We start from the raw sequence: 18391 nt of genomic DNA, 5'->3' as shown, positions 1-18391 counted from the left end.
CCAACTTTTAAAATGACTGTATATTTTTCACTGAGAGAGATGGGGTAAATGTAATTTTAAGGACTTATGATTTATTCAAAGCAGAGGATTTATATTTTCAAACATGTCTGGGATCTTTAATTGTTGTTTATAATTCCTTATGATTTAAAATTGTATTTTCAGGGGTGTTACATAAAAGAAAAAACACATTTAAAAAATTCTCTATCAAGAACAGAATTATCAAAATGTATAATATAAAACAGAACATTATTACTGCTATTACTATTGCATGTTATTTTATCTTGTGCATCATTTAACAAAATGATGATGGTGGGGGAAGTATTCTGATTATTTTACTAAAGTTAAAACAGCTACATAAATATACTTATGTGTGAATAAAAGTCCTGCATAGAAAACATAGTAAGTAAAAGTAAAGCAGTATAATCTGTAGAATGAACTTTAAGTTGATTCTTGATATGTGAAGAGTGAGGATGAAGGACTGCAGCAGGACTCACTGCAGATAAATGGCCCCTGAATGCACCACTTTTACAAGCGGATCATAGGTTTTGTGTATAAAAGTGACAAGTACAGCTGTCAGAGAAATGTCTCAGAGTGAAGAGTAAAATCCTAACTTTTAAAATGCAGTGGAGTAGAAGTAGTGTGTTTTAAAAAGTATAAAGGTTTAAAGCACTTAATATCCTTCTGAAAAAAAGGACAAAGGCCTCGAATTTTAAATGTATTATACTTTACTATATTAACTAGATAAAGTGGTACAAGGTGAATAAATAAAAATCACATGACATTTTTTCTGTTTAGTGAGTACCTGATTGGACTTTGGAGGAATACATTTTGTCACATGATAGTCATTGGAAAGATGCACTGGCGCATGCGATATATTATTTATAGACAAAAGATCAATTACACAGAATAGTTAATGGGTTAGTGGGGATGACATGATGGAGTAGTGGGTATCATTATCAAAAGAAAAGCTCTTCACAAACATTTTGAACGTGAAATGAACAGAACGTTGAACTATATCAAAGGTTATCAGCCCAGTTTAATAACCTCCTTGTTTGAGTTTGATGGATCTATATTCGCCATGTGAGCCAGTCTGCCAGAGGCGCGCCGTGCGTCAAGCAGGATGTGGCTCCTCTCGAGGTGGGAGAGCTCTTGGCTCGGTTCAGTTACTATAAGAAGAGACACCTCCCAGCTGATCCCGTTAATTTGCTTCCCTCCCTCTCCCTCCCCACCACCTCCACCTCCTCCTCTTCCTCCTCCGTGTGTTGCCCCCTCTCGGTAGGTCTGTCCTCAGCCCTGCTCCGCTCTCTCCGCAGACGAGCTGGAGCTGGATGTCCGGACACTTGCTGCGCTCCTCTGAATGATCAGGAGGGAGAGAAGAAGGAGCGAGGAGAAGGAGAATCAGTGGGACGCACATGGTGAGCACTCGTGATTTATTTTCCCCTCTCTCAGAAGTTTTATTAGCTGGGAGGACTCTGTCAAACTTGAGGTGAAGTTTTCTCTCTGTCGCGCGTAAAGAGAAGCAGCAGATGGGCGGCAAGTCTGATCTTGTACTTTTTAATCACTGGAAGCAGAAATTCACAGAGATGTATCTGCGAAATGAATCTTATAATTGTATGAGGGGAGCATTTAGCGCAACGTTGCATTTTCTGGTGAAACGTATCCAGTAATTTATGTCATTTATGTTTTAACTTATGTCATTGCTGCTCAACTTCTCCTTAGAAATCGGCGAATTTCAGCGTTTTATTTATTATAATAATTTTTATTCTAAAATTCTGGATACAGAGACTTTTATATTAATTGTACTTTATTTAACAGACTTTTGCTGCACGCTATAAACCTTTGAGACTACAGGCCAAATGGATACATTTGCTACAGTCCTATTTCTGAATTAAATGACTTAAGGTTTTATAAAACGGTTTCCTTTACAGCTCATGTAAACGTAAAAAAAGTCAACATTTTTGCTTTAAAAACCAAGGCTGTATTTCTTTATAACTCCTCAATTTAAGTAACTTTTTTTCACAGAGAGTTTCTGCATGTTGCCGCCGGGACACTCCCACCTTTATTATGATAATTGTGAGCAATTTTAAGCAGATATGTTCAAAATGAAAAACAAAATATCAAAACGTAAAATATGAACAAAACACGACAATATCAGGGTTTTTGATTAGTTGAACCCAACTTGGAATAATGTTCAAAAAGCAAAACACATGCAACTAATTATCAAGATTAAAAAAGAAAAAATCTGAGTGAAGTTGTTTGATCAGACTGTGATAGCCTCACACTGTAAATATTATTGTTCCTTTCTGGTAGATAAAGCTCAATTTCTGCTTAACAAGTGCAATTAGCTGCGCAGGATTGATGTAATTAGGCTCCGGGGCTTCGCTGTTGTAGCTCCTGCCAAAGTAACCAGACTAAAACATGATAAACATTTATGTTTAATTAACCGTGGGCGAGTGGATCATTATTATTCAGGTCCATTAAATGCAACGCCTTCAAAACCTGCGCGTGACTTCAGGCTGTTTGTCTGTGGTTGATTAGTTTTCCAAAATTCCCTTTGCAGCAAAAGAAAACACACCATGTTTCCTTTAATAGATATATAGACGGACTGCTCCTTTTATTTATTTATTTCTTTAGGATACAGGGTAAATCATTGCTCATCGTGGGAACTGTTAGGTTTCTCTATATAATATTATAAGGTCTCAACCCTATTCTGTAAAATGCCTTCAGATAATGTATGTTGTAATTTGGCGCTATACAAATAAAGTTGAATTGAATTCCTAGGTCAAAGCAATTTTACAGTTGAGGCCTTTAATGTACTTGGGCGGCTGCAGAAATTAATTAAACCAGGCTGTTGTGTATTTCTTTTTATAGTCATGTTTAATAATAAATCAGCTGACAAAAAAATTCATGGGAGTTTTTTATTTGTTTTTCGTGCTCATATAAAAGAAGCAGCCCTGCAGTGTTTTTGTTTTATTTTACCGCCTGCTCTTCATTATTAATCCGCTGCATGACACCGTGTGGGTTTAACTGATGTGCAGCTCCAACCATATTTCCATCATGCCCGAGGTTGTCTTTGGCGTGACTGCAACATGGAATCACAATGATTTCATTTCCATCTGTTTTTCAATATCAACATGTGAAGCTGGAGCTGTGCACAAAGCCTCTTGCCAACTTGTATGAGGCTGTAAAGGGGGTGGAGAATTGACAGGAAACTTAAATATCAAGTGGGTGACATGTGTTTTCTTATTCAAAAAATGAAGTAAGCAGGGCTTATGGGTCAATGCAGAGGCAGAGGAGCCCTCTGTGTGTCTGTGGAGGGCCCCCCCGCCCCAGCACATGCACCGGATTGGCAGTTTGTCTGAGGTGCAAACGTGAAGGACAGAGGACTTCAGCTAAAGATACAAGCAGTGATAATCCATTTTGTGCTGTATGTTGCTTCCACCTCCTGGGCTGCCCCCCCTCCCACTAAAATTAGATTATTACACCTAAAACAGAGCTCCTGGAATCTGCTCCGTGTGGAATAACACACACATGGGCTTCAACTGTGCAGGCAGGAATGCAGTTTGGGAATACAGACCGCATACGTAGCCTCTCTCTCTCTTCTCACCCGGAGCACAGTGTTGTATTTCTGACCGGCTGAGGACAATTGCAAATTAACAAAGGTGTCAGTGTGGTAACATACGCCAACAGGTGCCTTGGTTCAGCTTCAAACATGTAGGCTATAACAGAGAGCTCATATAATTGATCATATTTATTTAAAGGCTCCGTGTCTTGGAGCAGAGCCGCAGTGCAGGACCCTGGGAAATCTTCCCAGCGACTATCGGCCCTGATATAAAACTCTCTTTAAACTGCAGAAGCTTCTTGTTTATTTATACAAACCACAGTTTAGTCTTTTGAAACCCATCACGAAGTAGCAGGGTAATTTGAATTTTAAAATATTTGTCTCTGTCCTGCTGTGCTTGTGGCTGGAGGGAGCTGCTGTCCATGACGAGGAATGTTAAAATGTGAGAGACAGGCCAAATCCAGCTCATCTGCTCACCAGAACAGCTCCAGACCCAGACCCTGACAGGCCCACAGCTCCAAAAGTGTGAACAGGCCGAGGCGAGTTAACAGGTAGTAAGAGGGAATACCACACATCAGAGGTTTCCACACTTTATTTCCTTAATTTTAAGTCTCATTTTCCTGCAGAATAGAACAGAATAAAGCTCTAAAAATCAAAGTATAGGTCAAAACACTGGTGAGATCCCACATTGCTTGTAATCATCTTTTTTCCCTTAATTTCTTTGCTTTGCAACAAGCTTTAAAAATACAATAGAAGTCATGGAGAGCAAGAATACAGGAAATATAGAAGTAGATATAAACCCCCCCACCGCTCCAAAAAACAAGCAGATGTAGCAACAGGAGACCGCAGAGCTACAAATCTACATGTCCATATAAAAATATCTTCATGGTTCCCCTTTTTCTTCTTTAAACAGACCATTGTTCCCCTTTTATTACCCCACAAATTCACCCCTTCCTCTGATAACCCCACTGTACTCTTAAAAACACAGCACTGACACAGTACTGGGCTTGAAGGGGGCAAATAACAAGGATTCTGTAGAGATCTGTTTTCTGTTTATCTACATCAAAAACCCATTTTAAATCTGCTCAGAGTTATTAGACAATAAAACATAAAAATGCCCAACAGGAAGTGCACAAATTCTTGCTGCTCCTTCAACTTCATTACACACTTTCATTTCATTGCATTTGCAGCAAAGTGAAGAATGAATGAAGGAGATTCACATTAGGAAATCAATCCGGACTGCAGCTTGCTGCTCCGGCGTTCGAGCACGAACATGAGCGGCAGTTTCCTCGCTCCCCTCTGTTCGACTATGCTGTAAACATGCCCCCAGGTTGTCAGCAAGTATTTTTCCAGCCACTTGCCAGCCAAGCATAGCTGCTTCTAAAGATCACCCGCCGGAGATGTTGTTGATCTCATCATACCACTATTTGGCTGTATAAGCTTTTTGACAAGACAAGAGATTGCTGCCAAGTTATTACAAAACTGTTTCACTGAAACTTTGAGTCCAAATAAGAGGCATATTTGTATTTTTTAAAGGGTTTTCTAATTTGTTTGTATTGATGGCCTCTTTCAAACACACGCTATTTGTAGTTCTTATACATTAGCAGAAGAGGTGGTGTAAAATACTCCTTGATGGGCAGTTTTAGCATTTTCTCCTCATCAAACGGCACTTTACAGAGAATGCCGCCTATCTTCAACATGTTCTTCCGACACCCCAGCCGTGTGAATTTATGGAAAGCGACAGAGAAAAACCGTTGAAACCGTATCCGGTGGGTTACAGTGGCGGTGCCAGACAGATGATCTGGTTTCGGAAGAAGAGAGAGTCTGGATTTGGCCTAGTGGGGCACATTAAAAACCTCAGGGGCCTCTCTCACATGAGCATCCATTTATCAAAGTGGTTGTAATGGGCCAATGTTTAATTAGTCATGTAATGTGACAAAGACAAGAGCAAGTGCATGTCATGGGAATGTTAAACAACCGCCCCCCTTTTCTCTTCTAGCCTCATGTGTTTCACCCCCCCCCCCCCCGCCCGCCTACGCTCACCCTTCATTCCCCATCCAGAATGAATTCTTCAGTATACTCTCGACGCTCTGTTACTTCCCTGAATCCTCTAATAACCTTTACCCTGCTCATAATCCCCCTCGACACTGTCTTCCCTTCTTACACAGTCAAGACATTGACACCGAATGAAACCGGAGATCTAATTAATCATCCGATCAACTTATAAGTCCAGCTTTTTATCAGTGCGTTCAGATTCCCATGGGGCATGTCTCGACACGTCAGGAATGACCAGCTGAGGTATTCTGTACCCAAGGAATGTGGCTCGGTGGCACCAGGGTCACAGTCAGTCCGCTTGTAGTGTTTTCCTTCAAAAAAGAGTTGCCTGATGTGTCTGATCTTCCCCTTTATCCTCAACCAGGTTTAAGTGATCCTCTTTTTAGCGCGTCTTCTAGTTTCGGGGGTCAAGAATGGAGCAGTCGGTCCGAAGGCAGCGGAGGGAGTGCCGTGGCCTCCTCGCAGGTCCTCTCAGAGCTGTGTGGTCCCCGAGGGAAGCCTCATGTTTCGGTCGTTGGCTAATTGAGCGGGATGACGAGGCCGGAGAGGCTCTCAGCCCCGTCCTCTCCTACGGGTTTGGTTTATGCAGCCCTGCTGACTTTGCTGTCAGTGTCAAACGCTTGTTAGGACATCATCAATCTCGCAGCAGTTAAGAATATTCCCAGAACAGAATGAAGGGGGCAGGTGATAGATGGACAGGGAGACGGAAGAGCAGGGGGGGAAAGTTGCTTGAAAATGTGAAAGGAAGGTAGTTTTTGATCAGAAAATGACAGTCCTCTTAAGAGGGACAGAAGCTAGAACGACTCAAAAATCAAAGTGGAAAGGTGTTGAATTTATTTTTCAAGAATCAAGTAAAAGAAGTGTTTGTTGGGAATGTGCTTCTGGGATTTGTGTGAGCTGTTTAAAACAATAAATCACTGGTTCCGGAGAAAGCAGATTCATTGTTTGTTATGTCCTTGTGCCAAAATTAACGCTCTCGGGTATCAAATCTTGACAGAGGAATAAATTACTCTCATCTCCAGTTGTAAGAGACAGGAAGGGATTTGCTCACAATGCAGACATACACAAGTCCATGTTTGTCTTTACCACGGAAGTATCCATGTAGGGGCTTAAGCTGAACACACATTTCAATCTATAAATCATTTCCTACCATCCACACCGCTAATCTCCAACTCCGCTTCTTCCCTCCCCTCTTTTCTGTCCATCTATTTTCTCATACCCTCTTTTCTGCTAGATAATGCTTCAAGCCACTCACACTCAGCCCCCCTTGGTCGCCTGCAGCACTGACCAACGGTAAAGTGATTTGAAAGGGAGAGCCATAAACGTGATGGATGTGGTCCAGCTCAGGGTTTAGCCCCAGCTGTCGGGCATGTTTTTTGTCATTTCAGACAGACCCGCTGGGTTCGCGCCCTTCTTCACCCCCCCATTCATCCACTCATTTTTGGGGTTGAGGGGAGTTTCAAGACGAATATGTTCTTAAAGGCTGTCAAGGTCATGGGTTCAAACCAGTGGCTGACGCTGCTGTGAAGATCGGAGATTACATTTTTACGGGATGAGATCTTTACTGGCATCTACCGAAAGCCAATAAGGTGCAGTTGAAGGGATGCGGTGAGCTGGTATCGTGTGTTTTCAATAAAGGTGCAGGTGGTCATTCTTAGATTTCCTTCTTTGGCTCTAAATGCAAGTCATATAAATCAATCAGTTTGTTTTTTCTTCTCTTATGATCTAGCTCCCATGGTTTTCTCTTAAAAATCATCTTTTTTTCTTCCACAGGCTCGATGACATGATGTTCTTACCCTTTTCCCCTCTCCTCTCCACCTCTCTCCTCCCTGTTTTCCTTCTACTCCTCCTTTTCCTCCCTCCATCCCTCGTCTCCTCTTCCCTTTCTTACACCCCATTGAGTTGGACTTCGCCTCATGACCCCTGCTACCATCTAGACGGCCGCTCGCGACACTGCCTGTCGGAGTTCATCAACGCTGCCTATGGGGTCCCGGTCAATGCTAGCCACTCGCTACCAGGGCCTGATAATGATAGCAACATCACCACCTTGACAGACCTTCATAACCCTCACAACCTCACCTGCTGGATGGCTCAAAGAGGTACTGACACCGGGAAATGGGTTCTCACTGTACCACTGGGCCGTCGCTTTGAGATCACCTACATAAGTTTGCAGTTCTGCCATCAGGGGGAACCATCAGATCCCATCTCTATCTCCATCCTCAAGTCGATGGACTTCGGGCGAACCTGGAAGCCAATGCAACACTACTCCAGCAATTGCCTTGAAAACTTTGGGCTGCCGTCCCAGACGGTGGCCCAGACCAGACATCAAGAGACAGAAGCTCTCTGCTCAGACCCTCGACCACTGCAAAAGCAGAGGGGTGGCATGGTGCTGGCGTTCTCCACCCTGGACGGACGACCGTCCTCTCCCGATTTTGACCACAGCCCCACTCTCCAAGACTGGGTGACGGCCACAGACATACGTGTGGTCTTCCATCAGGTGTCCAAAGTCGTCAGCTCAGATAAAAAAGAAGATCCACAATGGCGTGATGGTGGAGAGGACGACAGAGAGACTGGACTTCTGAGGTGGAGATCTGGCTTCAAGGGTCGCACTGGAGATGAGGTCAACAAGTTAAACGCAGCTAATACACTGGTATTTTTTGACAGGGAAATGAAAAACTCAGACATAAGGGGGAGGAACAGGGGAGAGAAAGTGGACAAACATGGAAGGAAGGGTCATAATAAAGGCTCAGATCAAGATGAAGATGGACACAATGTGACCAGCAAAGAAGGTGGGGATAGTTTTGGCATGGACACTCTCACTTCCTCAAAGAAGGGTGGGAAAGGTAGAGGGCGCGGTCATAAGAAGGAGAACAGTAACTGGCTGCCTTGCCCTAATGGCGGCTGCAATTGGACAGTGGAGGGGCGGAGCAGGGGCAACAAAGGGCGGGAACTGAGGAAGAGGAGGAACAATAATCTCAACACGAGACAAAGTGCCAGGAATCTTCAGTTGGCTACGCCGTCCGCTTTTATCTCTCCTGTCCGACCTCCCCTGGCCCTCTCGGACCTGCAGGTTGGAGGCAGGTGTAAATGTAATGGACACGCTTCCAGGTGTCGCCGTGACGACACAGGCCGAGCAGTATGTGTGTGTGAGCACCACACAGCGGGGCCAGACTGTGATGTGTGTGAGGATTTCTACTTTGACAGACCGTGGCATCGAGCTACACCCACACACCCAAACCCCTGTGTTGGTGAGTCATGAAATTATGTTAAAACATTACAGAAAGTTGCTCAGGTATTCTACAACGCTTGTAAAATTCTTTTATAATGACAAACATACAGTACAACACAGCACAGGGCACGCAACAACAATGAACAGTAACAAACCAAATGGAGATGGGAGGCAGACAGTACAAGGAGAATAAGTGTAGGACATATATTCTTTATTTTATTTTTTTTATGTATTTTTCATAAATAAAAAGGAAAATCAATTAAATTTAAATTAATAGACAACATACAACATCTGATCAAACTCAATTCTCACCAAAGACAAGTCTATGACTCTGACTTCTCAAATCCAGCAAGTTAAATTTTGTGAAATTGTAAACCAGCAATGTTGTATTTTCAGTCACTTAAATAGTACAAACCAGACATATTGATCTTATCGTTTAGTTACAACACTAGACCCTGACTGATACTGGATATTTGAGGCCAGATCCCGTTATTTGATTATTAAAGAACTGTGACAAAGATACATACTGAGCAGGACATTTTACAGATCAAAAATAAACATGGCAGCACTCTCTGATTGAAACTATTCAAACTATGTATGAACTATATTGAAGTATCTTGTCATATATCAGCACCCAGGTACATCAACACCAGTATATCTGCAGAAAAGTAATATTGGTTCATATATATCAGTTTGGCCAGTTTTTTGGTCCGCATAAGCACCATGACCCAAATATAACCATAACTGACATTTCACGTAATTTGTTACGTTATGGATGAAGTGTGAGTATTAATGGTAAAGAAAAATCTTTTGATTGTGTCATTTTCCTGGCACTCAACCTGAATGTTTACAGTGAGCTAATCCAGTGAGATCTTGTAATTGTTTTTTTTTTTTTTTTCATTGCCATTTTCCTCTGCCAGCCTGCGAATGTAACGGCCATTCAAACAAGTGCCGCTTCAGCATGGAGGTGTTTCAGCAGTCGGGCCGACGCAGCGGAGGTGTGTGTCAGAAGTGTCGCCATCACACCGCCGGACGCCACTGCCAGTACTGCCAGAACGGATACACTCGCAACCACAGCAAGCCACTGAACCACCGCAAGGCCTGCCAACGTCAGTCTCTAGACATGTGTGTGTTTACTGCATGTGTGTTTGTGACAGGATCAAGGGGGAAAAATGTGGATTCCTCTTTGTGTAGTTGTGCACATGCAACATGTAACTTTAACTAACTAGTGTGAGAGACTGTTTATATCTGACAGTCTGTGTGTGTGTGTGTTTGCATGGCCATTCTGCCTCTGTCTGAGCATACACAAGTGTTTATAGGGTGGTTACATTGTGAGAGTGGACAGCTATTCTTGTTAGTGATATGCAACCAAAAACACACACAAAAACCCAACTGAGCTGCCACCTGTATCCCCATCATTACCACCGGTTGGCATCTGCCGTGACCCCTGACCTTTGACTGGTCACATGTCCTAAGTGACTGTGACACTCTGGTATGCTCATGTGGAAGCTTGACCACGGGCCTAATATATCCAGAGTTAATGGGCTCCCTCTGAGCTTGACACACGTGCAGGGATGAAAAAATGAGCTACAATTAAACATTCCCATGTGTTTATTTTTTTAAATGTTTGAAATAATAGCAACCCACAAAGTCACATCTTCCACTACACAGCCTTGAATCTCAGCCTTAATTTATTATTAATATATTTCACTGGGTTACTATTCAGAGGCCAGTGGTGATATAATCAGTCATTCTCTCCAGTCAGGTTGTAAGGGCTTGTGTAAACATTACTGGAGTGTGAACAGAGCTGCTCAAGTGTGGCTTCCTTTCTCTATCTGTCTTCTCTCATTTGGTCTTATCCAGTGATAGTAGTGGTAAATAAAAAGCTTTGCTGTATAAACTGTGGCAAATCCAGGCAGTAATCATTATACAGCACCACAAAGGCCAATATAGGAGGAAAAAACAGAAGAGAAATTAATCTAGACACAAGATGTGTATTCAGCTTGAAGATTTGTAGACTAAAAGCAAGTGAAATATTGTCAGTAAGCCAAACCATTGATGTGATATTCAGTTAATACTCTCATGGAGGAATTTGTCTTTGTTTACCCATCTTGTGACTTGCTCGAGGACGCTCCCTCAGGACGGATGCTTGCTGTCATACAGGATTAAACCTGGGTTCTGTTGTTGATGGATGGTTGTCTTAATCCTACCTGTTATGCAGTCTGTGTTGTGTTCAGCAGTCACAGATTTTAACACGTTTTAGCTTGAAATATCTTCTACTCGCTTCCATGTTGTCTTCTCCATGAAGGCAGGACACAAAACCAGATGCACTTGCTTGACTCTGTGCCCATTTCATATTCAAACGTGTGAAATATATTGGCATGCTTAAGATAGTATGTACAACCACATCACTGAAAACCTTCCTTGGAGTTTGAACCAACCAACCACCATTTTTATTTTTATAGCAATATTTCTACCTGGAAGCTGTTTTCAGCAAAGAAAATGTGATAAACCCATTGTACAATACAACGCTTATGTTGCTCTGTCCATACTGGATGTGTGAATAGGCAACTGTTTGCTAACACGTTCACTACATCAGTTTTCTAAAAGGTAGTAATATGTCAGTGTTGGATTTTCAGCTTGTTGCACTGCCCTACCTGGGCCACATTTACCTCTAGGGCTCTAAAATAATACAACAAAAGTTAACACTTCTCTAATCTTTTAATTCTTTTTCCAGCATGTCAGTGCCATCCTTTGGGAGCAGTGGGTCATTGGTGCAACCAGACCTCAGGTCAGTGTCTGTGTCGAGAAGGAGTGACCGGCCTCAGGTGCAACCGCTGTGCCCCGGGATACAAGCAGGGCAAGTCCCCTCTACGGCCCTGCATACGTAAGTTTACAGCCAGTATTGATGTTTAAGCAGAATCTGTACTGAAACTATCCTTATGAGAAAAACCATTGGCATGTTATGCCTCCTGGACACCTTCCTTTGGGGGTTTTCTGGGCACATCCAACTGGGAGCATACCCCAGGTTAGACCCAGAATTCACAGGAGGGATTACATATCCCATCTGGCCTGAGAACACCACAGGATTCCCCAGGGGGAGCTGGAAAACTTTTCTGGGGAGAGGAACGTCTGGAATTACCTGGTTAGCCTGCGGCCACCAACCCTGGATATGCAGAAGAAAATAGATGGATGATGTTTTAGCGTCAAAATAACATTGCTCCCAATGTTATTTTGACGCTAAAACATCAAGTTCCCTTGACAATGACCAAAATCATCAGTTGCCTTAACAACCAAACTTTCACCATGAAGGGTCAGATCAGATTTTTAAAAACTGATTGGAGTATTTGATCAGAAAATATGGGTCATGTGGGTTGTGTTGGAGATCAGTGACAAGCCATTTCATTGTTTAAGTTGGAGGACTTTCCTTAATTTAAAATTCCTCTCTTTGTATTTGATGTATGCTGCCTCTCTTGTCTGTTGTCAGTCATGACAAAGTGACCTTTTTAATTTCTCCTTCAAACTCATTTGATAGAAGCCTAAATGGATTAAACCTCCTATCAAGAGCTGTAATCCTTTATCAAATAGTAGCTCAATATAAAAGGGGCCGCTGCTGTCGAGACCAATTTGACCCAATCTTCCAGCGTGTCCTCTTCTCATCATCCCGGGAGACGGTTTCCATAGCAGCGTTAACATGAGCTGACCACTACAGGGAAACCTCATCTCCAACTGATCTGGGATGAGCGTCAGATCAAGTGGATTGTTGCTGCTCATATCTCCGCCCCTGACCAGCACCAAACCTCCAGCCACGAGCGCTAATCCACGTGCGCTCGCCCGGCTAATCGCACAAGTGCCGACAACTACACAGGCACTGACACCGTGTAAGCCCCAATCAGGTGACATAGGGAGCCAGCAGCGACGAGCTTCACACCTGTTGCGCAGCTCAAAACGCCCCCATCACAGGGCCCAGACTCATAACTCTCCCAGTGAAAGGAGTGAGTGAAAGAAAACCTTGTTTGTTTTTACTGCCAGCCCATCTCAGGCTATGTATAGCATCCCTTACCCCCTCCCAACACCACCACATCCAACACCGCGGCTCCTCCTCTCATCAGACAGACCAAAAGGCATGCAGCAGTCAGGCTAAACTTAACGTTAGCTCCCATTGAAGCTTTCTTGTCAGAACCTTGAGCAGCAGGAAGTTCACAGAATTAAGAATGTGTCAAAGGCAAAACTGACTTATTATTTAAATTGAAATCTTAGTTATTCAGGTACTTTCCCCACATAGTTATATGGAGCAGTAGCTACATGGTACCGTGACGGAGGAAAAAAAACCCGGCTAAACTCCTGCTCAAGCTAACGGAAGTTTCGTTAGCTTGAGCCATGACAACTCACGTTAGCTTGCCAGATTTCAGTAGCTGTTGTCTCAGCTTTTAACTCAAGTGAAATTCATGCTATTTCAGCTCTCTTTAAATAATAAATAAATAAGGACGGACATTAATTTATCACTTTAGCCTCAAAGTAAAAATAAAAGTAGAGGGGCTAACTGACACCTAGCAACACAGTTACATTTAACTCCTACAAACTATAGAATGTAAATTTAAGTTTAAGTAAGTTCATTTTCTTAAACAAACTAGTAGCAGGGGACACAAAAGAATGAACATACTGATGCTGAATTTAAGTTTGTACCATGAAGATTATCCAAAGTTAATTTGTTTTTTGGTAACATCATAATTTCACCTTCATGTTTCACAACTAGATTTATTTAGAAAACATTTAGTTATTTGATAACTTTGGTCTCTTTTATTAAATGAAAACATTGTCAAAGTGTGAAAAAGAAACTTCAAATGATACCCAGCTCTGCTCACACAAGTGCCTTCAGCTGCCTCGTTATGACCTCTCACATATACAGTATGTACATCTACAAACACACAGCGACTTCCTGTCTTTTAAAAATGGGGGGACAGTCAGCTGGATGGGGGTGTTGGGTGTCACTGTCCCAGTTGTGTCAGAGAGGACAGGACATGAACGGGGGACGGCGTGAGCATGAGCTCGGTAATATATGGCTGCACTGTCACACACACACTTTTACAAGAGGTCTGGATAATATATGTACAGACCAGCAGGTTGTTCATTTTCCATCCACAAGTTCACAGACTCTCTCTCTCTCACACACACAGTTGAGGGAACTTTATTACTTGTTTAATGTTTGAGACAAAACTGTACAACAAGTGATGGTTTGACCATAGTGAATTACTGAAAGTAAAGTTTGTATCTGTGTGTGAGTGTGTTTCTAGCCCATAAAAGGACCACACAAACAGTCTGACACTTGCTTATCTTCTGCACAGGCATGCCTCACGCATTGAGAGGCATCCAAGCATAACACACATAACACACACAACTGCAATGACCTGACAGCTTGTGTAGGTGCAGGAAGCTGATACTTGTCTGTGTATCTGTTCCTGTCACCTGTCTGAAACTGTGTTTATGTTCGCAGGAATTCAAGAGGTCGCGCCAACCCCAGTGTACCAGCCTCAATACAGCATAGGTGAACTGATTTACACCTGCTTTCATTTAGTATTTATTGTTTGCTGTGATGCTACGTTACCAGTGGAACAGTCTGGCGCTGAGTGGCCGCTGAGCCGAGGTTTTTATACTGTGGCTGATGAATAATGAGGAGCAGGTGTGCTGATGATGCAGGTGCTGACTGCAGAGCCACGCCCCCAAGAAAACACACACACACACACACAAACAAAGGGGAGGAGACACAAGGGAAAACTGGGGGCTTACTATGAAACACAGGTGGAGCTGTAACAATTTAATTTTACATCAGTTTCTCTTGAACTTTTTGTAAAGCACCTTGTAATTCAAAAAATATCCAGTGCCACTTTCAATCAAAGCAAAAAATGCTTTTGCTTTAATGAAAACAAAGAAAATGCAGATGTATTCTAGTGAAGTAATTGTAGCTTGCCAGGAAAGCAAAACTCTGATAAAATGAGTGATCTTGCAATTAATTAGTCGTTTTCTGTTGTGGAATAAAGTTTTTCCGCTCTCTAAACATATCATATAACACTGTTGATGTCACCTCATGTACAACAAACAGATTCATGGTCTTCTATGGGATCATACATCAAAAAATCCTCTGTGACATGCCTTGGGCCACATTTTTGAACAGAGGGAACCTTGAGTTGAAACTGCTCCACTTTAACTCCTCCTGCAGCAGCGAAGCACTCCCTCCTAGTGGCAGCTCGAGGAATGTCCCACCTGCTGCACCCCGGGCTCATCTGTTAGTCACAGGATACTGTGATGACAAATAGAAGCAGCCATATTGTAATTAGGGGAAAAGACATGTGCTGATATGCCTGCTATGAAATGATACCCTCTCATTTGATGCATTCTCCCTCCCTCCCCTTTCTCTTTACTCTCTCTTCTAGCGGAGGAGTGTGTTTCATACTGCCAGCCTTCTCAGGTTAAAGTCAGGATGAACCTGGAGACCTATTGTCTCAAGGACTACGGTGGGTGTCATGGTTTTTTTTTTATTTATTATTGTGTTATAAAATAATCATAATGTAGGATTTAATAATAATAATACTAATGTGTATTTTGTAACTGTGTGTTTCTCAGTGCTGAAGGTGCAGGTGAGGGGGATGGAGCGTTCAGGTCCCTGGTGGCAGTTCTCCATCTCAGTCCAAACCGTCTTCCGCACGGGGTCCACCTCCCGCGTCCGCAGGGGCTCCCACTCCCTCTGGGTCCCCGACCGCGACCTCGGCTGCGGCTGCCCCGCCCTCCACGTGGGCCGGACCTACCTCCTGATTGGCGCAGAGGAAGGAGAGCGGGGCTGGGGCCCGGAGGAGAGTCGTCTGGTGGCGGACCGCTCCACCCTGGCCCTCCAGTGGCGGGAACACTGGAGCCCCAAACTCAGGGGCTTCCGGGGGCAGGACAAGAGGGGACGCTGCCCTCCGAAATCCCCCAACAACCAGCACCACAGGGAGCACTCAAAACCCCAGACTGGGTACGTCCCCCCTCACCTGCTGATTGAGAAAGACACTGACGGTGTGAACACACACTCTGCAAATGTGGACAAGACTCAGAGCTCAGTAAAGCTGCCGCACACACACCCTCACGCAGAGAGCAAGGTTAAATCCACAGCGGCGACCCCATCACCCACTACACCTGCTCTGGTGTGTTCAACTCTTGGTCCTGAATAAAAAAAAACACTAGGAGAAATAAAGACAGATTCTGACTTTCATCCTCCACCAAAAAAGGAGAATAAAGTGCTTTTTCAGACTTTTGAAAACAGACTTTTCTGAAGGTTCCAGGAAAAATAGGACTGACTCTCCACAGAGAAACACAGACACACACCTGTTATGTGATGCTGAAATGCCGATCTAAAAATGTGAACACTCACATTTCTTCATGTAACTGTTGCCATTTGTGTGTCTCTGGAGGTTAAAGGTTAAACTCACAATGGTGCAGTGAGTCCTGCAGCATGACAAAGTGGTAAATAATGAAATACCCACCGAAAAACATGGTGCTATGTGAATTATTAGTTATGAGAATTTTAATATTTTCTATTAAAGAAACTTTTGAAAATTAAAGTCTGACTAAACTCTGACTGAGAGGCCATGCAGTATTTTTAAATCATATTTATTCTTAGATTACTTTATATAACACACACACACACAAGGGGAAAGTGACATATGATACACACATAAGGGTTTCTACCTCACATTTACTGCACACAAATGTAACCAAAACATATTTAGAAATGTGATTTTACAGTTTTTAAATAAATAACAAAGAGAGTGATCATGTTATATAAATGATTTTCTTCTACTTTTTGTTAAAGGTTTTACTACAATTGAAGCCAATAACTTTGAAAATAACATTAACATTTATTAAATGTGCTAAATAAAAATAGTTTTAAATTGACTGTACAAAGCACAGAACTTTAAAACAGATGATAAATAATAACTCAGAACCAGAGAAAGTTTACTGAACAAAACTCATTCACAGTCATTTAACTTACATTATACAGCAGCTATAAACAGTTTGTCAGTGACTTTAAAAAAAAAACTGAATACTGCTCTAGTAATTTGTGAACTAATATGTGAGTAGAATTCATAAAATCCCTTTATTTTGGACAATTTTCATGTGTTTCTTTTACTAAATCTCCTTTTTTAACAGAAATTTGCATATTTTTCCCTCTACATACATTCTCAGTAGTTAGGACAGAAGTAATGCAAGCTCCAGGTCTCTCACACACACACACACACACGTTGCATTCATTATGTCCAATATTTGGGGAAACTGACACTATCTACAATCTGCTCCCTCGCTGGACAGCTGACACAGAGACCAAACTAACCTCAGCCTCATTTTCTAACCGAACAGGAATCCTCAGATACTCAGCCACGAGCCTCGATATGGATCTAAAAAGCATCGGTGCAACCTGTCGTCATGTCCTCTGTTTCCATTTGGGAGATATGGCGTCATAGCCCAGGGGACATGGCGGAGGTGGTGGTAGAGGTGGTGGAGGGTATATAAAGACAGATGGAGGAGCTCCTATTTGTTGAGCAGCCATGTTGTTTTGGTAGCGGCCGTGTCAGTGATTGGTTGCACTGCTGTGCTGAAGCCTGTGATTGAAAATAAAAAGAGAAAAATAGACTCGCTGACTGATGATCGCTCAGTGTGATTCAACACACACACTACACTGACGAGAAGAGTGTGTGTGTCGGCTTGTTTTTATACTCTAAAGAGGTCCTAACATCCACATGGGTCCAGAGGCAGCAGCTTCCTGGGGCCAAGTGACACACAGGGGCCCCAGACAAGAAAATAACAAAATCCTTTATTAGATTTATTTTATCTTTATGCAATAGCCTGTTATGCAATCCTGGCTTTTGCACAGTTTTCTTGTTTTCACTTTACAAAACAAAGTGATGAAAAGATTCTGGATTATCAAGAGAATTAATTGTCTTTGATGAGTTTTACTTTTATCCCACCACCTTCTTAAGGCCCCCAAAATGCCTACAGCCAGGAAAGAAAATAATCAGGAGAAATATCATCATCAAGTATCAAATACTGACTGATTAAAATTACAGATTTTAAGAAGAAGAGGAAGTTAAATGTCATAATTGCGTTAAACGTGGCTACAAGTTTGTTTGTTTTTTTAAATACTGGCTTGAAAATAGTAAATACAAATTATTGTTAAACAAGAAAAGAGGGTCGGAGGTCTGTTTATTCTGCATAACAAACAGGCAGAGGAATGATTTTATTTAAATGTGAACTTAAAGCTGCTATATCAGTATTTTTATATTAACAATGGATCAAATGACAAGGTGTGTGTGTGTAAGAGGACAAACCCATGGAGAATTATTATTGCTTCATGCAAATGTTTAGCATCTTTCAGCTCATTGTTTTGGTTTTAGATGACATTGGCATTAGCTTAGGAAAACTGAAATTTGAGAGACAACAAAAGGTGAAAATTAAGCTGATAAACTCGAACTGATTCATTTTAACAAAGCTGAGAAAAAAATTTAACACTAATC

At 42.3% G+C, this 18391-nt stretch overlaps 1 protein-coding gene across 1 annotated transcript; it reads left to right on the top strand.

Annotated features, from left to right (window-relative positions):
• Positions 1 to 868: 868 nt before the first annotated feature.
• On the top strand, positions 869 to 16458 carry ntn5 (netrin 5). Its single transcript, XM_051075601.1, has 7 exons — positions 869 to 1415; positions 7391 to 8865; positions 9767 to 9955; positions 11584 to 11733; positions 14341 to 14391; positions 15278 to 15358; positions 15468 to 16458. Exons 2-7 carry the CDS (start codon positions 7401 to 7403, stop codon positions 16049 to 16051), a joined length of 2520 nt encoding a protein of 839 aa, XP_050931558.1. The 5' UTR covers positions 869 to 1415; positions 7391 to 7400; the 3' UTR covers positions 16052 to 16458.
• The last annotated feature ends 1933 nt before the right edge of the window (positions 16459 to 18391 follow it).

The sequence above is a fragment of the Lates calcarifer genome, linkage group LG14 (assembly GCF_001640805.2).
Source record: "Lates calcarifer isolate ASB-BC8 linkage group LG14, TLL_Latcal_v3, whole genome shotgun sequence".
NCBI classification, from domain to species: domain Eukaryota; kingdom Metazoa; phylum Chordata; class Actinopteri; family Centropomidae; genus Lates; species Lates calcarifer.
The sequence above is the reverse complement of the archived record's forward strand: the minus strand, read 5'-3'. Positions and strand labels throughout refer to the sequence as shown.

Excerpts from the sequence above, each read along its gene's own strand:
- ntn5 (XM_051075601.1), top strand. The coding sequence starts at position 7,401 with ATGATGTTCTTACCCTTTTCCCCTCTCCTCTCCACCTCTCTCCTCCCT. Across the intron at positions 8,866-9,766 it reads ACACCCAAACCCCTGTGTTG|CCTGCGAATGTAACGGCCAT; the intron begins GTGAGTCATGAA and ends TTCCTCTGCCAG. Across the intron at positions 15,359-15,467 it reads CTATTGTCTCAAGGACTACG|TGCTGAAGGTGCAGGTGAGG; the intron begins GTGGGTGTCATG and ends TGTGTTTCTCAG.